Below are 19,783 nucleotides of genomic sequence, written 5' to 3'. Positions count from 1 at the left end.
TAAGAGGTAGAAAAATTGCTTTAATTCTGTTTAACACTTCAATCTTAATTTTCAGTGTTCACAGAGGTAGTAGTATTCAGTTATAGTTGCAGGGATATGGACTACCTCTGATTTTAATTTAACTAAAAACTTTACAAAGAGTGGCTATAAAGGGAGGAAAAATCTGACTAATAGATAACAAATCTACAAAGGGAAAAGGGATTGTATAAGAAGACAGCCACCTTATCTACGTAACAATATTGTAACAAGAAATTGGTATGAAAATATTGGTTTTATTACCATTATGTACATCCTCAGGGTATTATGAGTCTATTGACAGTCATTAATATTAGGTTGTCATAGAAAGAAAACATCCTTTTACAGTCCAGCAATAAAGGCTTTTTGTTTATGATGATATTGCACTTAAATTCTAGACAGTCGTCACTGAGATCTTCATGAAAAATAATGACAAAGTTCCAAGTTTGTCAATTGATGTGTTGTAAAAAGATGACCACAGACAGACCATGTTCCAGTCGCAATATTCCTAGTGCAAGCAGGGTTGTATCATACAGTTGTTTGCTTTCCTGTGACTTTAGGTTTAGCATACTCTACAAATTCATCTATTAATACTGGCCATGCTCCTGAAAAAAAAAGCAACAGGAATCCAGAAGGTCATTATTATTCAAAATCAATGTTGATCATAACGGTGTCCATACAATCATGCAGCGAACTGTTAAGTATGTCAGTGCAACCATTACCATGAGCCAAAGTAATGTTTTCCCATCCAGCCCTCCCAGTCAGTTAATAACTTAAAAATTATCATAAATTTCTTTTAATATCAGGGGTTGATACACTGTATAGATTAGTCAGATATAAATAATAATACATGTAATTTCAGTCACCTTCTTCATCATAATTGCTCATGTCATCCTCGATCATGTTACTGAAGTCTAGCAAAAGGTTCCACGTATCTTTGGATATAGCCTTTTTATGATGTATCTGTGAATATAAATTTATATAAACATCATTTCATATTTTACAATAACTGCAGAAATTCTCGCATGCTCATTGGCTAATTTTCATTTTGTCAATAAGCAGACAGATACATGAATTTAAAATTGATGCCCAGCCATAATTTTGTTTATTGTACAAAAACAAATTGACATCAGTTTTTCATGTGTCTGTCCTGTTATTGATCATGAAATGAGAATATTCATGATCAGTAACAAGACAGATGCAGGAAAAACTGATGTCAATTTGCTAGATGTAGAGGTGTACCTGACTTTAAAAACATATGTCAATTGGCTCAACTACTACAGGTTACATACCATGCATACAATAGGCACTGATAAAATGGCAGGAACTGAAGTTACAAAACACTTCACTGTTACTTATTTTCTTAATCTTAACTTAATCTTAACGATAGTTTATGCAAGCATCATTTAAACTTGTGCTTTGTTGCAAACAAAAGTATCAGTTGACCTGAATTGTTTCATGGTTACATGAGTGCCATTTGGTTAATACAAGGCAAGGCAAATTACTTTTTAGGAGTCGTAACCAGAGAACTTGCTAACAGAGTAACCTCGCTTGTTTAACCTTCATTTAAGCCCTGGTTTAGGGATGGGAAGAGGTGGACTGGGTGGCTAGCCAGCCCACTTTTGGAGAAGCAAAAAATAATTTTAAAAAATTGAAAAAGATTGCCAACATTATCAATGACAGAAATAAAGCCAAACACTCCGGAGAAGTACCTCACTGTAATTTCTACTTTGTGGCATTGCTAGACGTATTTCTGGTGTAACACTTTTCAATTTGGTTCCAATTGTCAAATTGCACCATTTTGGGGGCACACTTTGTTGATTCCGTCACCCCAAGGTACTAGCCACTACACCCCCCACCACCCCCAGCCACCTTGAAAAATCTTGGATCCACCCTTGACCTTGTCATGTCTGCACCTCTCTCAAGATTTAGTTGGTATTACTGACGAATGTTTCTCCATTTCAAAATGAATCATGTTGGTTGATGTATTGGACGATTTTGTGACTGAATGTGGAAACTCATATGAGTTTATTAATTGAAAATAAAACTAGTAGATGAGTAAATTTATCTTTCATTCATTGGTTCAAAAACACATTTAACTTACCCGGAGAAACTCGCACCAAATATCAAGGAATTTAAATTTCCCTCTAAGGACTATATTCCAATAAGCAATGGACATCTCTAAATCTGCAAAGTCAAATTGTATTTACTAAGATTCACAAGTCCATGACTTTATTTGTCAGGCCTTTTCAGAAGTAAGGCTAGAGTTGACTTTGTTATGATACAAACCTTGTTACTTTTCAAATGTAAATTATTGTCATCATGCCAACTAGTTTCTAATCTCCAATGGTCCACCCAAACCTTGCTTCCCCGCAGAGGTTAGGTTACATTTCAAAGAACTGTAGAATGGTCTATTACCCATTAAATTTGCTCTTTTGATGAGTTAAGTTCAGTTTGGTCTGACAAATGCAAGACTATTGGGAGCAACATCTTCTTAACTTTCATTCAGTGGGGCATAGAATAGAAAACTACACTGTAATATAATGACAACAAGCATTACCTATAAATTATATGTTGAGTCTTTTTGATGGATAAACAATAAAACAACTTAGACTTAAAAATATCCCATATGACCTAACAAAATTCCCAACCAGACACTTCTTGTCCTGGATTTCAGTTTTAAAATCATCTTTAAAACTGAGATATAATCTGCTGACAGATAAAAGTTACCGAAAGGTTTGTTAAAAAATATTGCAATTATGGTACAGGGAAACCAGGAAAAAGAATTTAATATTTCTCCAATCAAATATTTCAGACAAATCTTTGTTTCATTTCATGGAATAATGAATTACTATCAATGAATCTTACCTAAGCTTTTCTGGCCTGGATTTTTAGCAAAATTAAAAGTGAACTGGTATAAATCTTTAAATTTGACAGTGTCTCTGAGGTCTGCCTCCAGGTTGGGAAGCTTGCTTCGGAGTTTGTCAATTGAATCACAACTGTAACAGAAAACAATGACAACATGATTTTGTATGTTAAACACTTTTACCTAAAAGAAATAGGTAGAGAATTCCAAATTATTCTCAGAACCATCACATGATATTTTCACTGATTCTTCACAGCTTACTAAGTACATCATTCTGTACATTACCAAGCCAAGGCTTTTATTAGGGAAGTTCAGAATCTATATGTGAAACATCACCACACTAGGCCAAAAAGTATGATGTGAATATAACATCAAAATTGTGCTAAAAAACTCAAGTGTCTATATTGAGATGTAGGTTAACCTGTTGCAGGTCTTGTATGGGTCGTGCCATTTGACTAGGGCCACTCATGATATCTACAGTGCTAACTAAAAAACTTCAAGTGTCCATAATGAGATGAAGGTTCTGATCAGGAGTCGCATGACTCTTGTAAAACCATATGAATTGACAAGGCCCCTTATTTATCAAAGCAAGTGTCCACAATGAGACATGAAATATCACCAAGTACTATTTCATTTCATTTTATTTCACTGAAATGTATCACATAATCACCACTTGAACCAATATCACACAAATGATAAACTTGTATGAGTTGTAGCACTTGTAGTACTTGAACCTTAATGTTAATGACTTGACCAAGTGGTGAGAATGGGACAGCCCTCTTCAAGCAAACAAAATGACTGTAGAAAAACTTAGCAATATCTGGATCTAGAGTATTGGATCTAGAGTATCAATCAAATATTTCTAATATTTCTAATTACAGCTTACCCTAGTTCTAACATGCCATCCGTAAACTCTTTCCTTGTAAACTCGCATTGTGTTGCAGCTTTAAATTTCCAAGCAATTAAAAGTACTCTTAGGTTGGTAGGATCTAACTTGAGGTCTTCACAGAATCGGCCGATCCCTTCTGCCATGATTTTATCATCATCAGTTGGATCTAGTGCAAAAAGAGTTCCATGTAATTTTACACGTCTAATAAAAAATGCATGATGTGTGAGAAATATAGCCAACAGGAATATTCAAAATAACATCTATAGACTATAGACATCTATGTGTCAAGTGAAACAAGAATTAAGGAGAAAAGTCCAAATATAGATCTATACAACAGAAGGTAGGGGCAACAGAGGAAGGCAAGGTTGAAAATAAAGTATCACATTAGAATCAAACATATCCTTGCAGATCACTAGAGTGTAAAAACAAGAGTAGAACATCTTGCAGTAGATTTGACAACCAACAGTAGAACCTAGTTAACAAGAACACCAAAGGGACAAACAGAACTGTCCATAATAAGAGTGTAACCATATTAAAGCAGGTATCCATACAGTAGGGTTCCACTGTACAGTGTAACCCCAACTTATAACCATCTTGATAATATTGGCCACTTCGTTATCACGGCCACTTTATCCTGGCCTGAACTAAAGCTCAGTCAGTCAATATGGCCAGATTTTTGTGGCCCGTTGGTGACCGGATGAACAGTGTTCCACTGTACACGTAAACCCCATGCTACGCTGTCGTTGACTGACAGTTTGATCCAGCATGTTGAAACTTTGTGCCAAATCAGCAGTCGTGCAAATATTGTGCATTATCCTCCACATCATTTTTTTTTAAATGTATGTTTCCAGAAAATATATGCCGTGGTTCAATTTTACTTTTGGAACAATTTAGTATTTTCCTTTGTTCTGGTGAATGGTGATAAAAATTTTATTGACATAGAAAGTACATGAAACAAAGGAAAATACCAATTGTATCAAGGGTAATATTGATCACAAGATAAATGTACCCATCCCCCAGAAAGGTTTTCAGTTTGAACCCCCTATTCACCCCCTCTGGAAATTCCTGTGTAACTTCAGACTTTCTCTGTTACTGGCTCAATATTTTACAAGCACTGGTCTCCAGGGGATCAGGGACTGTCCAGAATTATCTGCCTGTACTTGTGAATTTTTATGGCAGTTTTATGGGCTTACTTTTTCCAATATTGGAATAAGAACGTTCTCTGGTTAAAAATATATTAAAAACATAAGCTTTCGGCTATCAGTCTATAGCCTATTGGAATAAGAACGTTCTCTGGTTAAAAATATATTAAAAACATAAGCTTTCAGCTATCAGTCTACTGGCTGTTATTTCTAACATCCTCAATAAGAAGCCACCCCCATCTTCAGTTCCTCCACCAGAAGAACTGGTTTCTATGTTCTTCAAATGGGCTGATCCATCTAATACGTACCAGGGTTTTGCATGTCTCCCTTACATCAGCGGCCTAACTGAGCCCCTCACAAGATAAGCTAATGGTTACCCACCGGCTGTTATTTCTAACATCCTCAATAAGAAGCCACCCCCATCTTCAGTTCCTCCACCAGAAGAACTGGTTTCTATGTTCTTCAAATGGGCTGATCCATCTAATACGTACCAGGGTTTTGCATGTCTCCCTTACATCAGCGGCCTAACTGAGCCCCTCACAAGATAAGCTAATGGTTACCCACCGGCTGTTATTTCTAACATCCTCAATAAGAAGCCACCCCCATCTTCAGTTCCTCCACCAGAAGAACTGGTTTCTATGTTCTTCAAATGGGCTGATCCATCTAATACGTACCAGGGTTTTGCATGTCTCCCTTACATCAGCAGCCTAACTGAGCCCCTCACAAGATAAGCTAATGGTTACCCACCGGCTGTTATTTCTAACATCCTCAATAAGAAGCCACCCCCATCTTCAGTTCCTCCACCAGAAGAACTGGTTTCTATGTTCTTCAAATGGGCTGATCCATCTAATACGTACCAGGGTTTTGCATGTCTCCCTTACATCAGCGGCCTAACCGAGCCCCTCACAGGATTACTCCGCAAAAATGATATCCGAGTTGTCAACAAACCACTTAAAACCCTTCAACAAGAATTCCCGTCACCAAAGTTCAGACAACCCTCAGATTTTCAATGTAATGTTGTTTACAAAATTCCATGTAAAGACTGCCCTTGGAATTATATAGGAGAAACCGGAAGATGCTTCCAAACCCGAAAAAAGGAACATCAACGAAACTTGAAGAACTATTCAAATGGCTCTAATGTTGCCAACCATGCGTGGCAAAACAATCACTCCATTGATTTCGACAATGCTTGTGTCATTGACAAAGGCAATTACCGCGTTCGAAAAACACTAGAATCTTGGCACACAGCAAAAACCGTCGACGCGGACAACAACTCAAAACCATTGCCTAGGCAATACTCTATTTTATTGTAATCAGGCCTCATTTACATTTTTATCTTCTTGCTTTTTTCACGCTTGTTTTTATTCTCAATTTTTCGCACCCCATTCGTATATATTTTCGCTTGCGCGCTACATTCTTCATTTGTTAAAGGCTATAGACTGATAGCCGAAAGCTTATGTTTGTAATATATTTTTTATAGTTTTATAGCTTATTTTTCCGAAAGAATTCACCGTGTAGGGGTATAATGACAAACTGAAAAACTAGATAGTTTTTTTACCTAAAAATGATGTCATATATTATATATCAACATATTTGATATATCATTTGTACATACATTCTTAACAGTGGTTTCACACAAAAATTTATGATCTAACTAATTCTTATTTATTATAATTTCCTTCCCAGCAAAGTGTTTCAGTTATTTGTCCGATGATAAACACATTCCATCTTGAAAGACTGCTTTAAATAAACAATGGCTTCCATTTGGCACACAAATACGCATATTTGTCTGTTCTGAGAAGCAAACAGTTTTCTGAGAGCGAAGCTTGAGGAAAACTGTGACCTTCAAGGAACAGATAATGTTTAAGCACAAATATACAAGCATGTTTTAGAGTCAAATGGAGGCTAGTGCATTAATCGTCCTTCACAGTTTTGAAAACTGGGGGATATCACTCAGGTATTTCCCAGGTTTAGCTGGGGAATACTCTGTCATGTACCACATTTAGACCAATCATGTGTGAGCAAAATATTTGATGGATTGTTATTGAAACTTTTTGATGCTATCCGCCATATCCGTGACACACCTAAGTTAACCATTATCAAAAGTTCAACATCACAACAATTGGGGTTCTCAAAGCTGATTAGTGCAACATTTCCTGGGCAAGCCACCAGGGAACCTTGCTGTGACCAATATGCAGTCAAACACGACAAAGAGGTTTAAAAAACAGAATTGACATTGAATGCAAATCTCACTGTACATAGTAAAATGTATCTTTTGCTAGTCATGTTAATAAAAACTAACCGGAAATGTTCACGTCAATTTAAAAACTAACGTTTACAAAACAAAGGATGTTGAAGTTAAACAACGCAACGTAAAGAATGCGATAAGCTACTTAACTATCAATTAAACATTGAATAAACCTTCAAACCAGGGAGCACATCCAGAGCGATAAGCTTATATATAAAATCGATACAAACAAAATAATAAGCAAGGAAGTTCCAAAGCATGTCTATGCATACCTTTGTAACGATCAAACAAGTGTGACAGCTTTTTCTTGTCTATTAAAGGTTTCGTATCGATGTAATATCTTTCTGGATTTTGAAAATAACTATCTGACGCCACGTCCAACCTCCAATCATTTTGACTGAGACAGTTTATTGCGGTCTTCTCGTTCGTCTCAGTGAAGGAGATAAACTGCCTCACTTTCTCGCGCTGGGAAGACTTTAACCTGTGCTACAACATATAACATGAATAAAAGAACATGTCATTTCTCTTATTCGTAACCTGAACACTTGCAAAGCGAGGATCTTCTCAACATAAAATAAAATCACAGGCCCCTACCATGTCCACATAACACTACCGCCCAAACCTTCCTTCGAAATGTAATCTGAGCCCGCTGTCCTAAATTCGGCGACCGCATACTGCAAATAGTTTAATCATTTTGATCTCCATGTCCTGCCATAAGTGGATACAAGAAAAGAGTTTTGCAAATTATTTTAATTATGGTATGGGTAAAAATTTACCCCAGTTTAGTTCGAATATTTTTTAAAGACTTTTATTCGAGGAAGAATCTATAATATTCCAATCTCGTTCCCAGGGTCTTATCTTTTGCCGTAAAGGAGGAAGAGATAGACCCTGGGAACGAGTTTGGTAGGCCTCACATTGTACTCGGTCGGGGGGAGGGGGTGGGGGGCGTATATTTTTGCTGCACCGCGTGAACCATGAAACGTGCCGAGCCTCTCGGAGCGTCGTCAAAATACGATATCCGGCCACCGTAAAGGATGCTTGGTTTGTCGATTCCTTCGTTCAGAAAAGTCAAAGATGACAAGGAATATACAGTATATGAAATTCACATCACATTGCCCAACGGACGTGAAGTCATAACAGAGAGACGCTACAGCGAGTTCTACGATTTTCACAAACAAGTGGGAAAATTACTTGAGCATGATACGCGACATCATCTACATTTTCCATCAAAGAAAATGCCGAAACCTCTCAATACAAATCCTCGGTTTCTAGAGTCAAGGAGAGAAGCTCTGGAACAGTACCTGAAAAATCTTGTTTCCTTCATTGAAATTAGCGAAGTTCATGACCTCTTGACGCAATTCTTGGACACTAGTCTGCCGCAACATGTTCACAATAATTTGGATTCATCAAGAGGGAGTTCGATGGACGAATTGGATAGATACGAAGATGAAGGGCCTAGACTAACTCATCAGCCATTGATGTGTTTCACTAAAGACCCTTTTAAAGACAACTGTGACGTGAATCCTTTGCCAAATGTTGTTTTGAAAGGGATTTTGGAAGGCCTCTATGGATGAAGATTTGAAGGTCAATCTGCCAGTAGTGAAGTGTGATACAGTACGTCAGAGCTATTTTGTAGCTGTGATTTGTTTTCAGCGCCACCTTCCCTATGTTGCTACACCCGTAAAAATACAGAGACAGCTACTAATGGCTGCTCAAACTTAATTAACATTGGAGGGTAAGGAAGGGATTATATTTTGCACATGATGAGGACAAAAATGGTGTGGGACGTGTGAAAAGTAGATAAGTGAGAAATGTGTTTCGTGAATTTATGATTATATTTATAAGTTTTAAAAGTATTCTTGGCATGATGATGTGAATTTTGTGAAAATTTGCAGTCGAAAGAGGATCTTGCCTTCCCCCATGCCTCTCATCCCGTCCAGCCTTTTACATGTGTACCCCCTCTCGCTGAGGAGAAATCCAGAAAAAATATCATGGGGTGGGAGGGGGGGTGGGGGGAGCAAAGCATATCAAAGTAGCAACTGCGAATGCACTTGCCTTGTCCTGAGCAGCTATGATTTTTTGGAATTGTCTTGTTCCAGAATAAATATCCATTCCCCTTCCATGGAGAGATTTTTGAATTAACATAAACCCCCTCTTCCTTTTCTTCTGGAAATTCCAATTTTGGTTCATACTTTAATTTCTGTTAAAATGTTTGGCTTTTGAAATACCCCTTCCCTTTGGAATTCCCAATAACCCTCCACATATCTCTAGAAAATATCCATGCCCAATCCAAGGGAGCCTCCAGACGCTCCTTGGGCTTGTCACGCAAATTATCTTCCTCCTGATGACCCCAAAGAGCATCTGCGTAGGAGGCTAAATCCAAGGAAGGTTATTGGAGATTCCAAGGGAAGAAGGTCTCAAAACCCAAAATATTTCAAAGGAAATTTAAGTATGAACCACAACTGGAATTTCTAGAGGGACAGGGAGGTTTTCATAGTATGGTTATTTTCTGGAACTATACAGTGAATATAGGTGACTTGTTGGGATTAGAGAAATTTTTGGAAATGTTTTCAACTAGTTCTTTGAAGCAGTCAATGAGAGCAATAACAACTTTAAGAAAGGAACCACACTAATCATAGATGATTTTCACGAGACCCTCAAAATTAAAAAAAAAAATGGTTGATGATTTATTTTATTCATATCACCTGACTATTACAATAGATTGGTGATCATTATTTAAATACTCTTTTACCTCTCAGCTGTTATGTTAGTGTGGTTAGTGAGCAAATGCATTTTGATCAGGCGAGTGCCATCTTGAATTTAGAAAACAGGGTCGGCTTGGGGAGTGACAGAAAGTGCATTGTACGGGGTTTGGTTCTCTCATTCCAACACTCTAAATTTTGTCAAGACTCCAAGTTAGCCATGTATGTAAATAATAATTGAAGGGATGAGTGCAAACCATGCTAAGTGACAATTTTGTGTGTTTTTTCCTCAAAAGTACCTGAATTTTAATGATAGAAAAACGTCACCCGGTATTTTTCTCCCCTGGTTTGCTCTTCGTTTTTGAGAAATAACATATGCAAAAAACTCTGTTTTTGAGTGCTTGATCAGCAGCAGTGCCTGTACTGCAGGCTACTGTATTTCATAATATACTATTTATAACATACAATATGATGTATCCACAATATTTTTATATTGAAGAGTGGATCAATACAGGTTGTTAGGAAATTTGTTCAAATATACACAAGTTTATATTGTTACATCAGTTGTAATTTATTACAAAATGAGGTTTTGAGTTATTTATTGATTGCACATTAAAGAAAAAAACAAAAACAAAGCTGCATCGTACAACTTATTGAGCTAGGGCAGGTTTGACAGTCAGTGAACAGATCACAAGTACATAATTTTAATTTCTGAACATAAAATAAACATGTTAGCTACTAGATTCACATGATAATATTCTTACATGTGATATTGCTCGCCCGAGATTTAGGGCAAGTCACTGTAATCATCTGTATTTCCAAAAAAAAAAACTGTATTTCCATGAATACAGTGGAAGTAAATATTATAATAAGAAAATTATATCATTGACACAAGAAAGGATACCATTCAGCAGTTAACATTGTAATTAATGTTTAGACTGTATGTTACCATTGACCTATTAATTAAATGATAGTTGACGAATTTCTAATAACAATACATAGATAAACAGTGTGTTTGGATATTTGTCTTTGGTCATTATTTGTTCCAAGAAGTGAACAGTTTTCTTTGAGTGAAGCTTAAGGAAAACATGAGCTTCAAGGAATGATAAATATATCCCGGGACAAAAAAAAAAAAAATGGCAGAGTGTACTTTTAAAGTCAACTGGAGGCTGTTGTGTTCATTATCCTTCCATTTTTTTTTTTTTTTTGCACATTTCAGTCACATGATCCGTTTAAACCAATCAACCAAACTAGTGTGAGCAAACATATTTTGTGGATTATAAATATCTTTAATATTGTGTGAACAAGTGGGAGAGAATGAAGTGCTTTTTGATTGGTTCTTATGATCAATTTGAGGACAGAAGTATCTAGATGATGTCATTAACCTTTTTGTGTTCTATCATGTAATAAAAGATTCCTTGTTGCCGTGCATCTCTTCAGTAATTGATCACAGTAAACCTCAAAAATGGTAAGAACATCAGTGACACAACTATCGTCTAGTGGCAATGAAGTCAAAGAGGGAACAAGGGGCCCTGAGAACAAATTCTCCTACCTACTCTATCAATATGGTCACTTCCTTGAAATATCGTGAATAATCACCCACTCTCGTAATTTTTGAAGGAAATATTCATTGCGGGGTGTCATGCGAGGGACAGCCAGATACCGAGGTACAAACCAGTGGTTTGTACACGACAAACGAAAGGTTAATATTTGGTCAGCGGTCATTAATCGAGGGACGCCATATTGAATTCGAAAACTCGTGAAAGCGAAGAGCAGTTTACACATTTCTTTTCAGTAAATTGGTGACTACAGAAGAGCATAAGAGATATTTAGTAGCGAAGAAAGCGTGGAAATATGACAACCGCGGCTAGACCGACATGGGACACCGCAAAAGGGGGCCGCGGAAAGGGCGAAGGAGATCTTTCAGCGTTGTCAAAACAGTACTCGAGTCGCGACTTGCCTTCACACACAAAACTAAAACACAGGTAGGTTGATGACAAATTTCTGTCGTTGATGTGCCTTTATTTTGTAGCCTATTTTTGAATGTAGGTATTTGAATACACTCTCAGACTGTTGGACTTGAACGACGTGATGATCACAATTAACAGTATCCAGTCTTTTAATTTTATGTTATTTTATTTAAAAAAAAATCCGTATAAACACACAAATTGAACTCTGAACCACTCCTGAAATGTAGATTTTTTAAGGGATTAAAGGAGAGGGTTCATTAATAGAGTAATGGACTGGTCATAGAGTGCTTTACTCTAGTTTACATGTAAGACATCTCAACCCATAGACAAAAAGGTCAAGATACTGTTGAAGAACTGCGTAGCAAAGACTTCCGCAAAGATTTGGAAGAACGTGAACGTCAGGCAGCCCGCGAAAGAACCAAGGAGAAAGGAAGCAGATCAACTGCTGAACAGACAAAAAGACCCCGGCTAGATCAACCCCCTCCCTCAAACCTGGATGCTGATGATCCAGTTGATGATGATGATGACGATGACTCTGATGAAAGGTGTGTTGGTAGTTTGTATTTTTTTCGTTCCCATTGAATGTAGGATTTATAAGTAACTTATAATCTAACTGTTAGATTTATTTTGTGATTTATAGAAAGAAACGTTTGTGTGTAGTCACAAAATAATGTTTTCTTGTTCGGCATCTCTTAAGGTAATTCCTCCGAAAAAAAAAGGGACAATAGATTTTTGTTCAAACTTTGTCCACTGAATATTTATCATATGATAACTTCAATTTTGAAATAAAAAAGGGGGTGCCCATGCTCATTAAGGAGTAGTGAGGCATTGAAAATGTCCCATTTTAGCATTATTTAATGCTTATTATAAGAATGCATTCCCAGTAATTGTAAAATCTTTGTGAACCCAGAATCATGAGAACACGCATTAAACTACAGTCAATACATTGTGTTGGACACAAATAAACATTTTAAGTTTGATTCAGACAGAAAGCTAAATCGTTGATTAAAAATTTGAACCAAATTTCTTGACGTGGTTACTGACTGCAAAATAGAAAAGACCACAGTGTATCTGCTATTTTTCTTATTTATTCAATTTCCAGCGATAGAAATTAAATCACTGAGTCTTTTCTCACGCAAAGCTTATGATTAGTTGATTACAATGACTGGAAAAAAAATTGGGGTGCCCGTGTTCGTTGGTGAGCTAGAGCTATTTTTCAACTGACAGAGCTCAATATCACGGCAAATCCATCATGTTTTCAATATGCACGTGCACGAACGCGCGCTAATGACGCCATAAATTATGCGCAGTAAGGATGCGCAATGCAAATGTGAGGAATGACCTTAAAGCTCAACGTACAGAACGTGTATATCCAATGGACAAAGGAATTTTCTCTTTGTAGTGAAAAATTTTATCTTAGATGCAATATATTTGTACTGAGAGGGGATGGGATAACCTGAACATACATGTAACTCACTAATACCATGCTTTTATAAGTCTGGATAACAGCTGCTTAACTAACTTGAAAACAATATTGTGTAGTTTGTTTTTTCTCTTTGATTATGTGCAACATTTTTGAACTTGTAGCATCTTGCTTATGCATGTACATGTATACATGTGCAGAGTTTAAAACAGAGAACACATGGTCTTTTCCAGACCTTTTCAGTGAGGTATATTTGGTTGTGGAATAGGTCTGTCTTTTGTCTTTGTTGAAGTGCAGAACAAGCAAATATCTATGTATTTGTTGATAATAAGTTACAATGTACATGTATATTTTGTTTTAGTGATGATGAAGATGACACTGCAGAACTTCTTGCTGAACTGCAAAGAATTAAAAAAGAACGTGCACAAGAAGAGGCTAGAAAGGTTTGATTTCTCTTGTTAGCACTTGGCTTGCTTTGGGTTCATTAACTTTTCCCACGTTACTCTTCCATGCTTAGATTCTCGGTTGTTTTTCTCTCACATATTCTGGCTCAAGATGTCCTTTCTTATACATGCAATCTTGGATTTCTATCATGCATCTATGCCAGCTCTCCCAGATTATCTGGAGATCTTCCAGATACAGACTGAATCTCCTGGTCTCCTGTACAGGTCACCAAATCTCCTGGATACAAAAGAAAATGCTTATTTTGGCTGATTTTTGGCCTTTTTCAGGGCAACATTTTGGAATATTTGATGCATTTTTGTGGTGTTCTCCCAAATTTCAATTTTTTTCAGGTTGGCATCTCTGATCATGTGGTTCCTCACTTGAGGCTGCAATAAGTCCTCCTCTCGGATTCTTATAGCTGTTTTCATGAAGCAAAACGTTATTAGAAGTCAGTGTTGAAAAGCTACAGGTTGAGGAGCAGACTTAATGCATTACATAATTTAGGCTTGGCCTTTGATATACGTTCCCCGCTTCTTTTATCAATTAAAACAGACATGTCTAAATCTCTAACTGCTGCATCTTGCTTATCAGGAAAGAGAGAAGAAAGAAGAAGAGGAAAGAATAAGAATGGAAAATATCATGACTGGAAATCCTTTACTGAATACACAGAACAATTTTAAAGTAAAAAGAAGGTGGGCTACAATTAAAAGTGTTTCTGTCATGTGCCTTAACTATATAATAGTTATAATATTGTGATGTAAAGAACCATTTCATATCACAGAGTGCACATTCAAATAGCAGTAAAGCTTTGAGTACTGTGTTCAATTTTAAACAGGAATAAAAATAACTGTGGTGATGACCAACTCTTGGTCATTGCATATTTCTACCAAATCTTGAAAATGGTCTGACTACAGTAATGTTACACAAAGATCATACATTATGAGCACCAAAATGAGAGAAGAAACCTAAATTAATGATATTTACTTAGAAACATGTGAAACAAATCATAAGGATAATCGTGCATTGAAAATTACCCCATTGTACATTACATTTAGCATTCGTATTACTTCTTGTGTGGCTATGGACTTTTTGTGTATGCTGATGACATAAAATGCTAATTGTTTGACTAAATTTGTAATAATGTTGGGCCAAAAGAGAGATTTGACAGATCACATGTCCTGATACATATTAAGAACAATTTTTTCCAGCACTTTCATATGCCTTCTTACCTGGTGTTTTTTTTTAAATTTTTTATGTATTAGATGGGATGACGATGTTGTGTTCAAGAACTGTGCCAAGGGAGATGAAGGGAAAAAGAAAGTAAGACATTTTACCTGCTATTTTAAGTTTGGTATATATGTTACTTTTACATGGTGACAATATTGACTGGTAATTTAATTTTCCTACTCTTTTCAGGGGCAAGACTTCATAAATGATACCTTGCGTTCAGAATTCCACAAAAAGTTCATGGAAAAATATGTCAAATAATGCACAGAACTGATTGGTACAAGATCCAAGGGTCCTGATGCATAACAGCATGTCAATCACTGCTCTGTGGAACAGATCTTTGCCTTGTGTTATAAATACATTAGTAAGATTGCCATATCCGCCATACAGTGTACATACTCTTGTAAGGAAATGACACCTTCTGTCTAAGGAACCAATGACATCATTGTAGATGACCATTATTCATTAGCTACAAGTGTTGTTGTCATTTGGCTGAAAAGAATGTGTGCAATTCTTTCACTGCTCAGATCACAAATAGCATTCATTCATCAACCTGACTACTGTGATGTTGCTTAATGTGAAATTTTTGGTACCAAAAAGTTGCATTTTGTCCACTGCTTTAACCTATTTGAGGCTTGTCAAGCCTGTAACCGCTCTTGTGCTGTAGACACTGCTGTGTGCCTTTTTTAGTCATATAAATTTTGCATAGCTCTGCTCGCAGCAAATTTCTGAATTTGTCTGAATCTAGCCATTGATGTGTGCATGCAATTAATATCATACCTTCTAGTGCACAAGTTCAGTCTTAACTAATAAAAAAATGGATGTTATGAACATGCGTATTTCTTATTGACTACACTCTTCTTGTTTATGGGCCATACATTATCTAGTGTCAGACATGCAGGCTTCTCATTAAGTGCTGACTGACCAGCTACTTTGATGAAATAATATTGTGAGTTGAAAAGAGAAATGATTACTGGGAAAACACAGGTTTTTTTGGAATGTAACTGAACCTTGCCTGTCTTTGTCTCAGGACAGTCAATGCGGTAGCCAGAGAGGATGTGGTGTACAGTTTCAATTACACTGCAGGATAAAAATTGTAGACATTTTCGTGGGGAGCATGCACCAGAAATCTCTGTTCATGTTGCAATAGGCCCTTTGCAGCTTTACCATGTGACCTACTTTTCATAAAATTATGGGCTGTAACTCAAAGAATGCCAGAAATGGAAAAAGCTGTCTAAAATAATTAAAATGGCCAAGTTTGAAGCCCCTGACATTGAAAAATGAGATTTTATGACGGTTTGAATTTTTAAAAACCTAAGAAGATTTGTTTGGAAAAAGTTGATAGTTGGAGAGCAAGGCCTTGGTTTTCAGCAACATTTTCATTATAAATCCTCTAAATTTTCTGAAAATTCAAACTGACATATAAACTTACTCTTTAATGCCAGGGGCCTTAAACTTAGCCATATTGGTATTTTCAATATGCTCTTTCCATTTCTGGCATTCTTTAAGTTATAGCCCATCGTCATTATAAAATATATTTAGGAAAATTTTGATCACAACCTCAGCTGCAAACAGCCTCTTTAACCCTCTGCATGTGTTGCATATCTGTGAGTCCGTGTAGCCTTACCAGGACTCAACTCAGATTTACAATTGATTGTTTCTTGTACGTAATAGTTTATTCTGCCCAGAGCTTCAGCAAAAACCAGATATACGTGGCCTTGATCAGGCTTACATAATTTTTAAAGTGCTGCTCATATTCCTTCTTGAAAACTCCAATGGTATTGGTATTAGGTTTTTCTCTCCCTATTTTTTGACCTGCTTCAGTGCCTACTTCCCATACAAAATGTCTGTGCAACAGACTAGAACCAGGTTAAACCAGGTCACAGCCTTTATAGGCAGTCAGCCAGTTTTATAAGCAATGTTAACCCCTTTGCCCCCAAGAGAAATAGTGGCAGAATTTTCCACCAAACTGAGTGAGGGGTTGTTTACCATTTACCCAAAAATTCCAGAAATTTTGGTCAGAATGGAGATGGTGTGACAATTCTGGCTCCACAGACTGGGAAACTTTAAAAATAAAGAGAATGTCTTGAGAGATGGTCCAAAATTACCAACCAAAATATGCCAGTGGAAATGTGCATTTGCAATTTTTTACTGCTGTCTTTAAATTATGATCAGGTCAAACTCATTCTACTCTCTTTCAGTGAAATGCTCTTTTGTGTGTGTAAATGGTAAATGGCCAATCTGAATGGAACTTATCATCAGGCACTTCTGTTTACCACTTGCAGGAACCGTTAATGAACTGGTTCCTTCATATAAATGGTAAACAACCAGGGACCCCACAAACACTGAGTTGCACAGCTACTCAGGGGCGGATCCAGGATTTTTCTCAGGAGGGGGTGCTCCATTAAGGAATGGCACAACTGACTCGTGAGGTAAACAAATTTTAAAAGCAAACACGAAGAAGAAGGCTTCATCTCAAGGGGGGTACGCACCCCCTGCATCTTCCTCCTAGATCCACCCCTGCTACTAATCAACTAAATTTGGAACCACTTACACTCAGGACACTATTCAAAGGTATTTTGATGTGTTTATTGTATGTATGAGGTTAGTTACATGAAGTATATGAATATTGTGAGCACTATTTACAAATTTCAAAATATTATTATTTGGATACAGGCTATGTGACTCTGACATACAGTATTTAAAGATCATTACCTTATACACGCATTGCTCTTAAAAGTTGAAGGTTGGTTTTCTTAGCCATAGAAAATTAACTGTTAAAGATGATTTCCAGTCCGTACTGCGCACCCTTGAGAGTTTCTTCACGTTTTTGGCTTTGTTTCATGCATGACGTCACAAAATGTGAACATTTTGCAACTACTTACTCGAAGTGAATTCAAAGTTTTGTGTCAACCGCCATTATGGACACAAAGCTTTAGGTTTCGTTCTTTCTCATATCACTTGATGAAACAACTTTGCAGCCGTAAAAATCAATGAAACAGTTGGAAAAGGAATTTGAAAGGCCTCAAAGATAAAGTATGTGGATCATAACGAATAACATTGATTCACGTAATTTCCAGCAAGTGAGGTTTTTTTATGTTTATAAATTAGGGTACCGAGACTGTGCAGTATAGACTGGAAATCATCTTTAAAAACTGACGCTACTACCATAACTATTTACGCAACAAAACATTTTTTAAGAGTAATAACTTTGAAAATAACCATTGAAGGCATATGCAAAAACAGTCACCCAGCATTTTGCCATGTTTCCATGACAAATACTTTATCTAGAGTGAGTACATGTAACTGCAAGAGTTTTTTTCCCACACACACAACACAGTGCACCCAGCCAGAGTTCAAACCAGGAAAATGTGAATTGGGATCTCTCACTGTCAACGACCACTAGGGCATATGCTTTCCCACCTGGGGGGACCCCCATTTAAAAACGACAGGGTTGCTCCTCGGAAATTTTGAAAAAAAACCCTAAGAGGTACCAAAAATCTGTTTTGTGGGCGTGGCTTGAAATGTTTGTCACCCCTGTGAGCCTGTATGAGGTACTAATTCTAAAACAACACATTAACCCCTGTCATATTTTTTCTGCTCAATACCCTAAAAGGTACCAACAAAGTTCCCACTGTGGACCTTTTGAGGCTAAACACGTACCCTACGAGGTACCAAAACCACTTGTTTTACTCCTAAAAGGTACGAGGAGCACCCCTGTCCTCTTAATATGGCTTCCCACTCGCACTGATGATATTCACACCTGAGGAACCCCAAATGATTTGAAATCTGGCTAACAAGCTACTCTTAGTAGTACTCTTTTAGCAGACTAAAACAATACAGGTACATTAAGACACTGGCAAATTAACTGATCTACAGTTACTGAAATACAATATTTTATTAGACTACTACCAGTTTTCAACAGTTTCAACCCACTGACTGACTCAAGAATTCCATGATACATATACAACACAACAAAAAGGCATTTAACAGTCTCCCATCAATGCCTTGAGAAAGCATCTTAGAACTGTTAGTTCCAAACAAGGATTTACAAATCCAAACATCCTGTGTGCAATTTATCAGGATCATGTTTCAACAACTTTTCCCCAATGGATTTTAGTGTAACCGTTAAAAACTTAACAATCTGATTAGTTCCACCTGTCCAGCAATCTACTGATTGACAAATGGCAGTTTTGAGGAACAAGGTCAAACAGAAAAACATTGGGAAAACAACCTTCCTTTGCACAGTGTTTCACAGATTTTGTGGGTACTACTCAGTTTGTATGTTGGTTTCCATCAAGTTTGATGCTGTTTCCAATGTACTTTATGTAACAACAAATGCTTTCAAAGAAGGGGCGTCCAACAAAAATTATTATTAAATAGTTGTTTTCTCCTGATTGAAACTGAGCACTTTTTCAAATTGGTCCTCCTAAAATCATATGATCCAGACATAGTGCTCAATTATGCATGTTTCAAGGATTAATTAATCAACAGAAAAGTAAGAAAAAGAACCAAACTTTTTTTAGTAGTTTTAGTAAATTTAAAATAGTTTACTGAGCCCCTGGTCATGCCGGAAGTTATAATAAAATTATATGTTAGACGCATTGACTACACATTATTCAAATTGTTTCATTTAAATTATAAAACCTTAAATTTTAGCACAGCATAAAAAGAAATATATTATCTGTTACATAATGTTGCAAACATGTGGGTGTTTGGAAACTACAAAAATCTGTAAACCATGATTCAAGGATTGGGTTCAGACAGACTGGTCTGCCAAACTTTTTTGGGCAAGAAATTCACAAAGGATTTGTCTTCTGCTTTCTGTTTTCCTGTCCAGCTATAGCAAGCTAATTA

At 36.7% G+C, this 19,783-nt stretch overlaps 3 protein-coding genes across 3 annotated transcripts; 2 read left to right on the top strand and 1 right to left on the bottom strand.

Moving 5' to 3' along the window:
- LOC145493182 (DCN1-like protein 1) lies at positions 1 to 7,841 on the bottom strand. The gene is made up of 7 exons (XM_081472601.1): positions 7,755 to 7,841; positions 7,433 to 7,646; positions 3,768 to 3,936; positions 2,884 to 3,014; positions 2,120 to 2,202; positions 882 to 978; positions 1 to 620 (listed from the first exon to the last, which is right to left on the bottom strand). The coding sequence occupies exons 1-7, from the start codon at positions 7,755 to 7,757 to the stop codon at positions 544 to 546; spliced, it is 774 nt and encodes a 257-aa protein (XP_081328727.1). The 5' UTR covers positions 7,758 to 7,841; the 3' UTR covers positions 1 to 543.
- A 167-nt stretch (positions 7,842 to 8,008) lies between these two features.
- On the top strand, positions 8,009 to 11,291 carry LOC145493188 (sorting nexin-24-like). Its single transcript, XM_081472605.1, has one exon. It carries the CDS (start codon positions 8,195 to 8,197, stop codon positions 8,732 to 8,734), a length of 540 nt encoding a protein of 179 aa, XP_081328731.1. The 5' UTR covers positions 8,009 to 8,194; the 3' UTR covers positions 8,735 to 11,291.
- Positions 11,292 to 11,576: 285 nt separating this feature from the next.
- On the top strand, positions 11,577 to 15,749 carry LOC145493184 (spliceosome-associated protein CWC15 homolog). Its single transcript, XM_081472603.1, has 6 exons — positions 11,577 to 11,847; positions 12,159 to 12,377; positions 13,617 to 13,698; positions 14,291 to 14,391; positions 14,962 to 15,019; positions 15,116 to 15,749. Exons 1-6 carry the CDS (start codon positions 11,717 to 11,719, stop codon positions 15,185 to 15,187), a joined length of 663 nt encoding a protein of 220 aa, XP_081328729.1. The 5' UTR covers positions 11,577 to 11,716; the 3' UTR covers positions 15,188 to 15,749.
- The last annotated feature ends 4,034 nt before the right edge of the window (positions 15,750 to 19,783 follow it).

The sequence above is a fragment of the Orbicella franksi genome, chromosome 7 (genome assembly GCF_964199315.1).
Source record: "Orbicella franksi chromosome 7, jaOrbFran1.1, whole genome shotgun sequence".
Lineage (NCBI taxonomy): Eukaryota > Metazoa > Cnidaria > Anthozoa > Scleractinia > Merulinidae > Orbicella > Orbicella franksi.
Note: the sequence above shows the minus strand (reverse complement) of the source record. Positions and strands in the feature narration are given on the sequence as shown.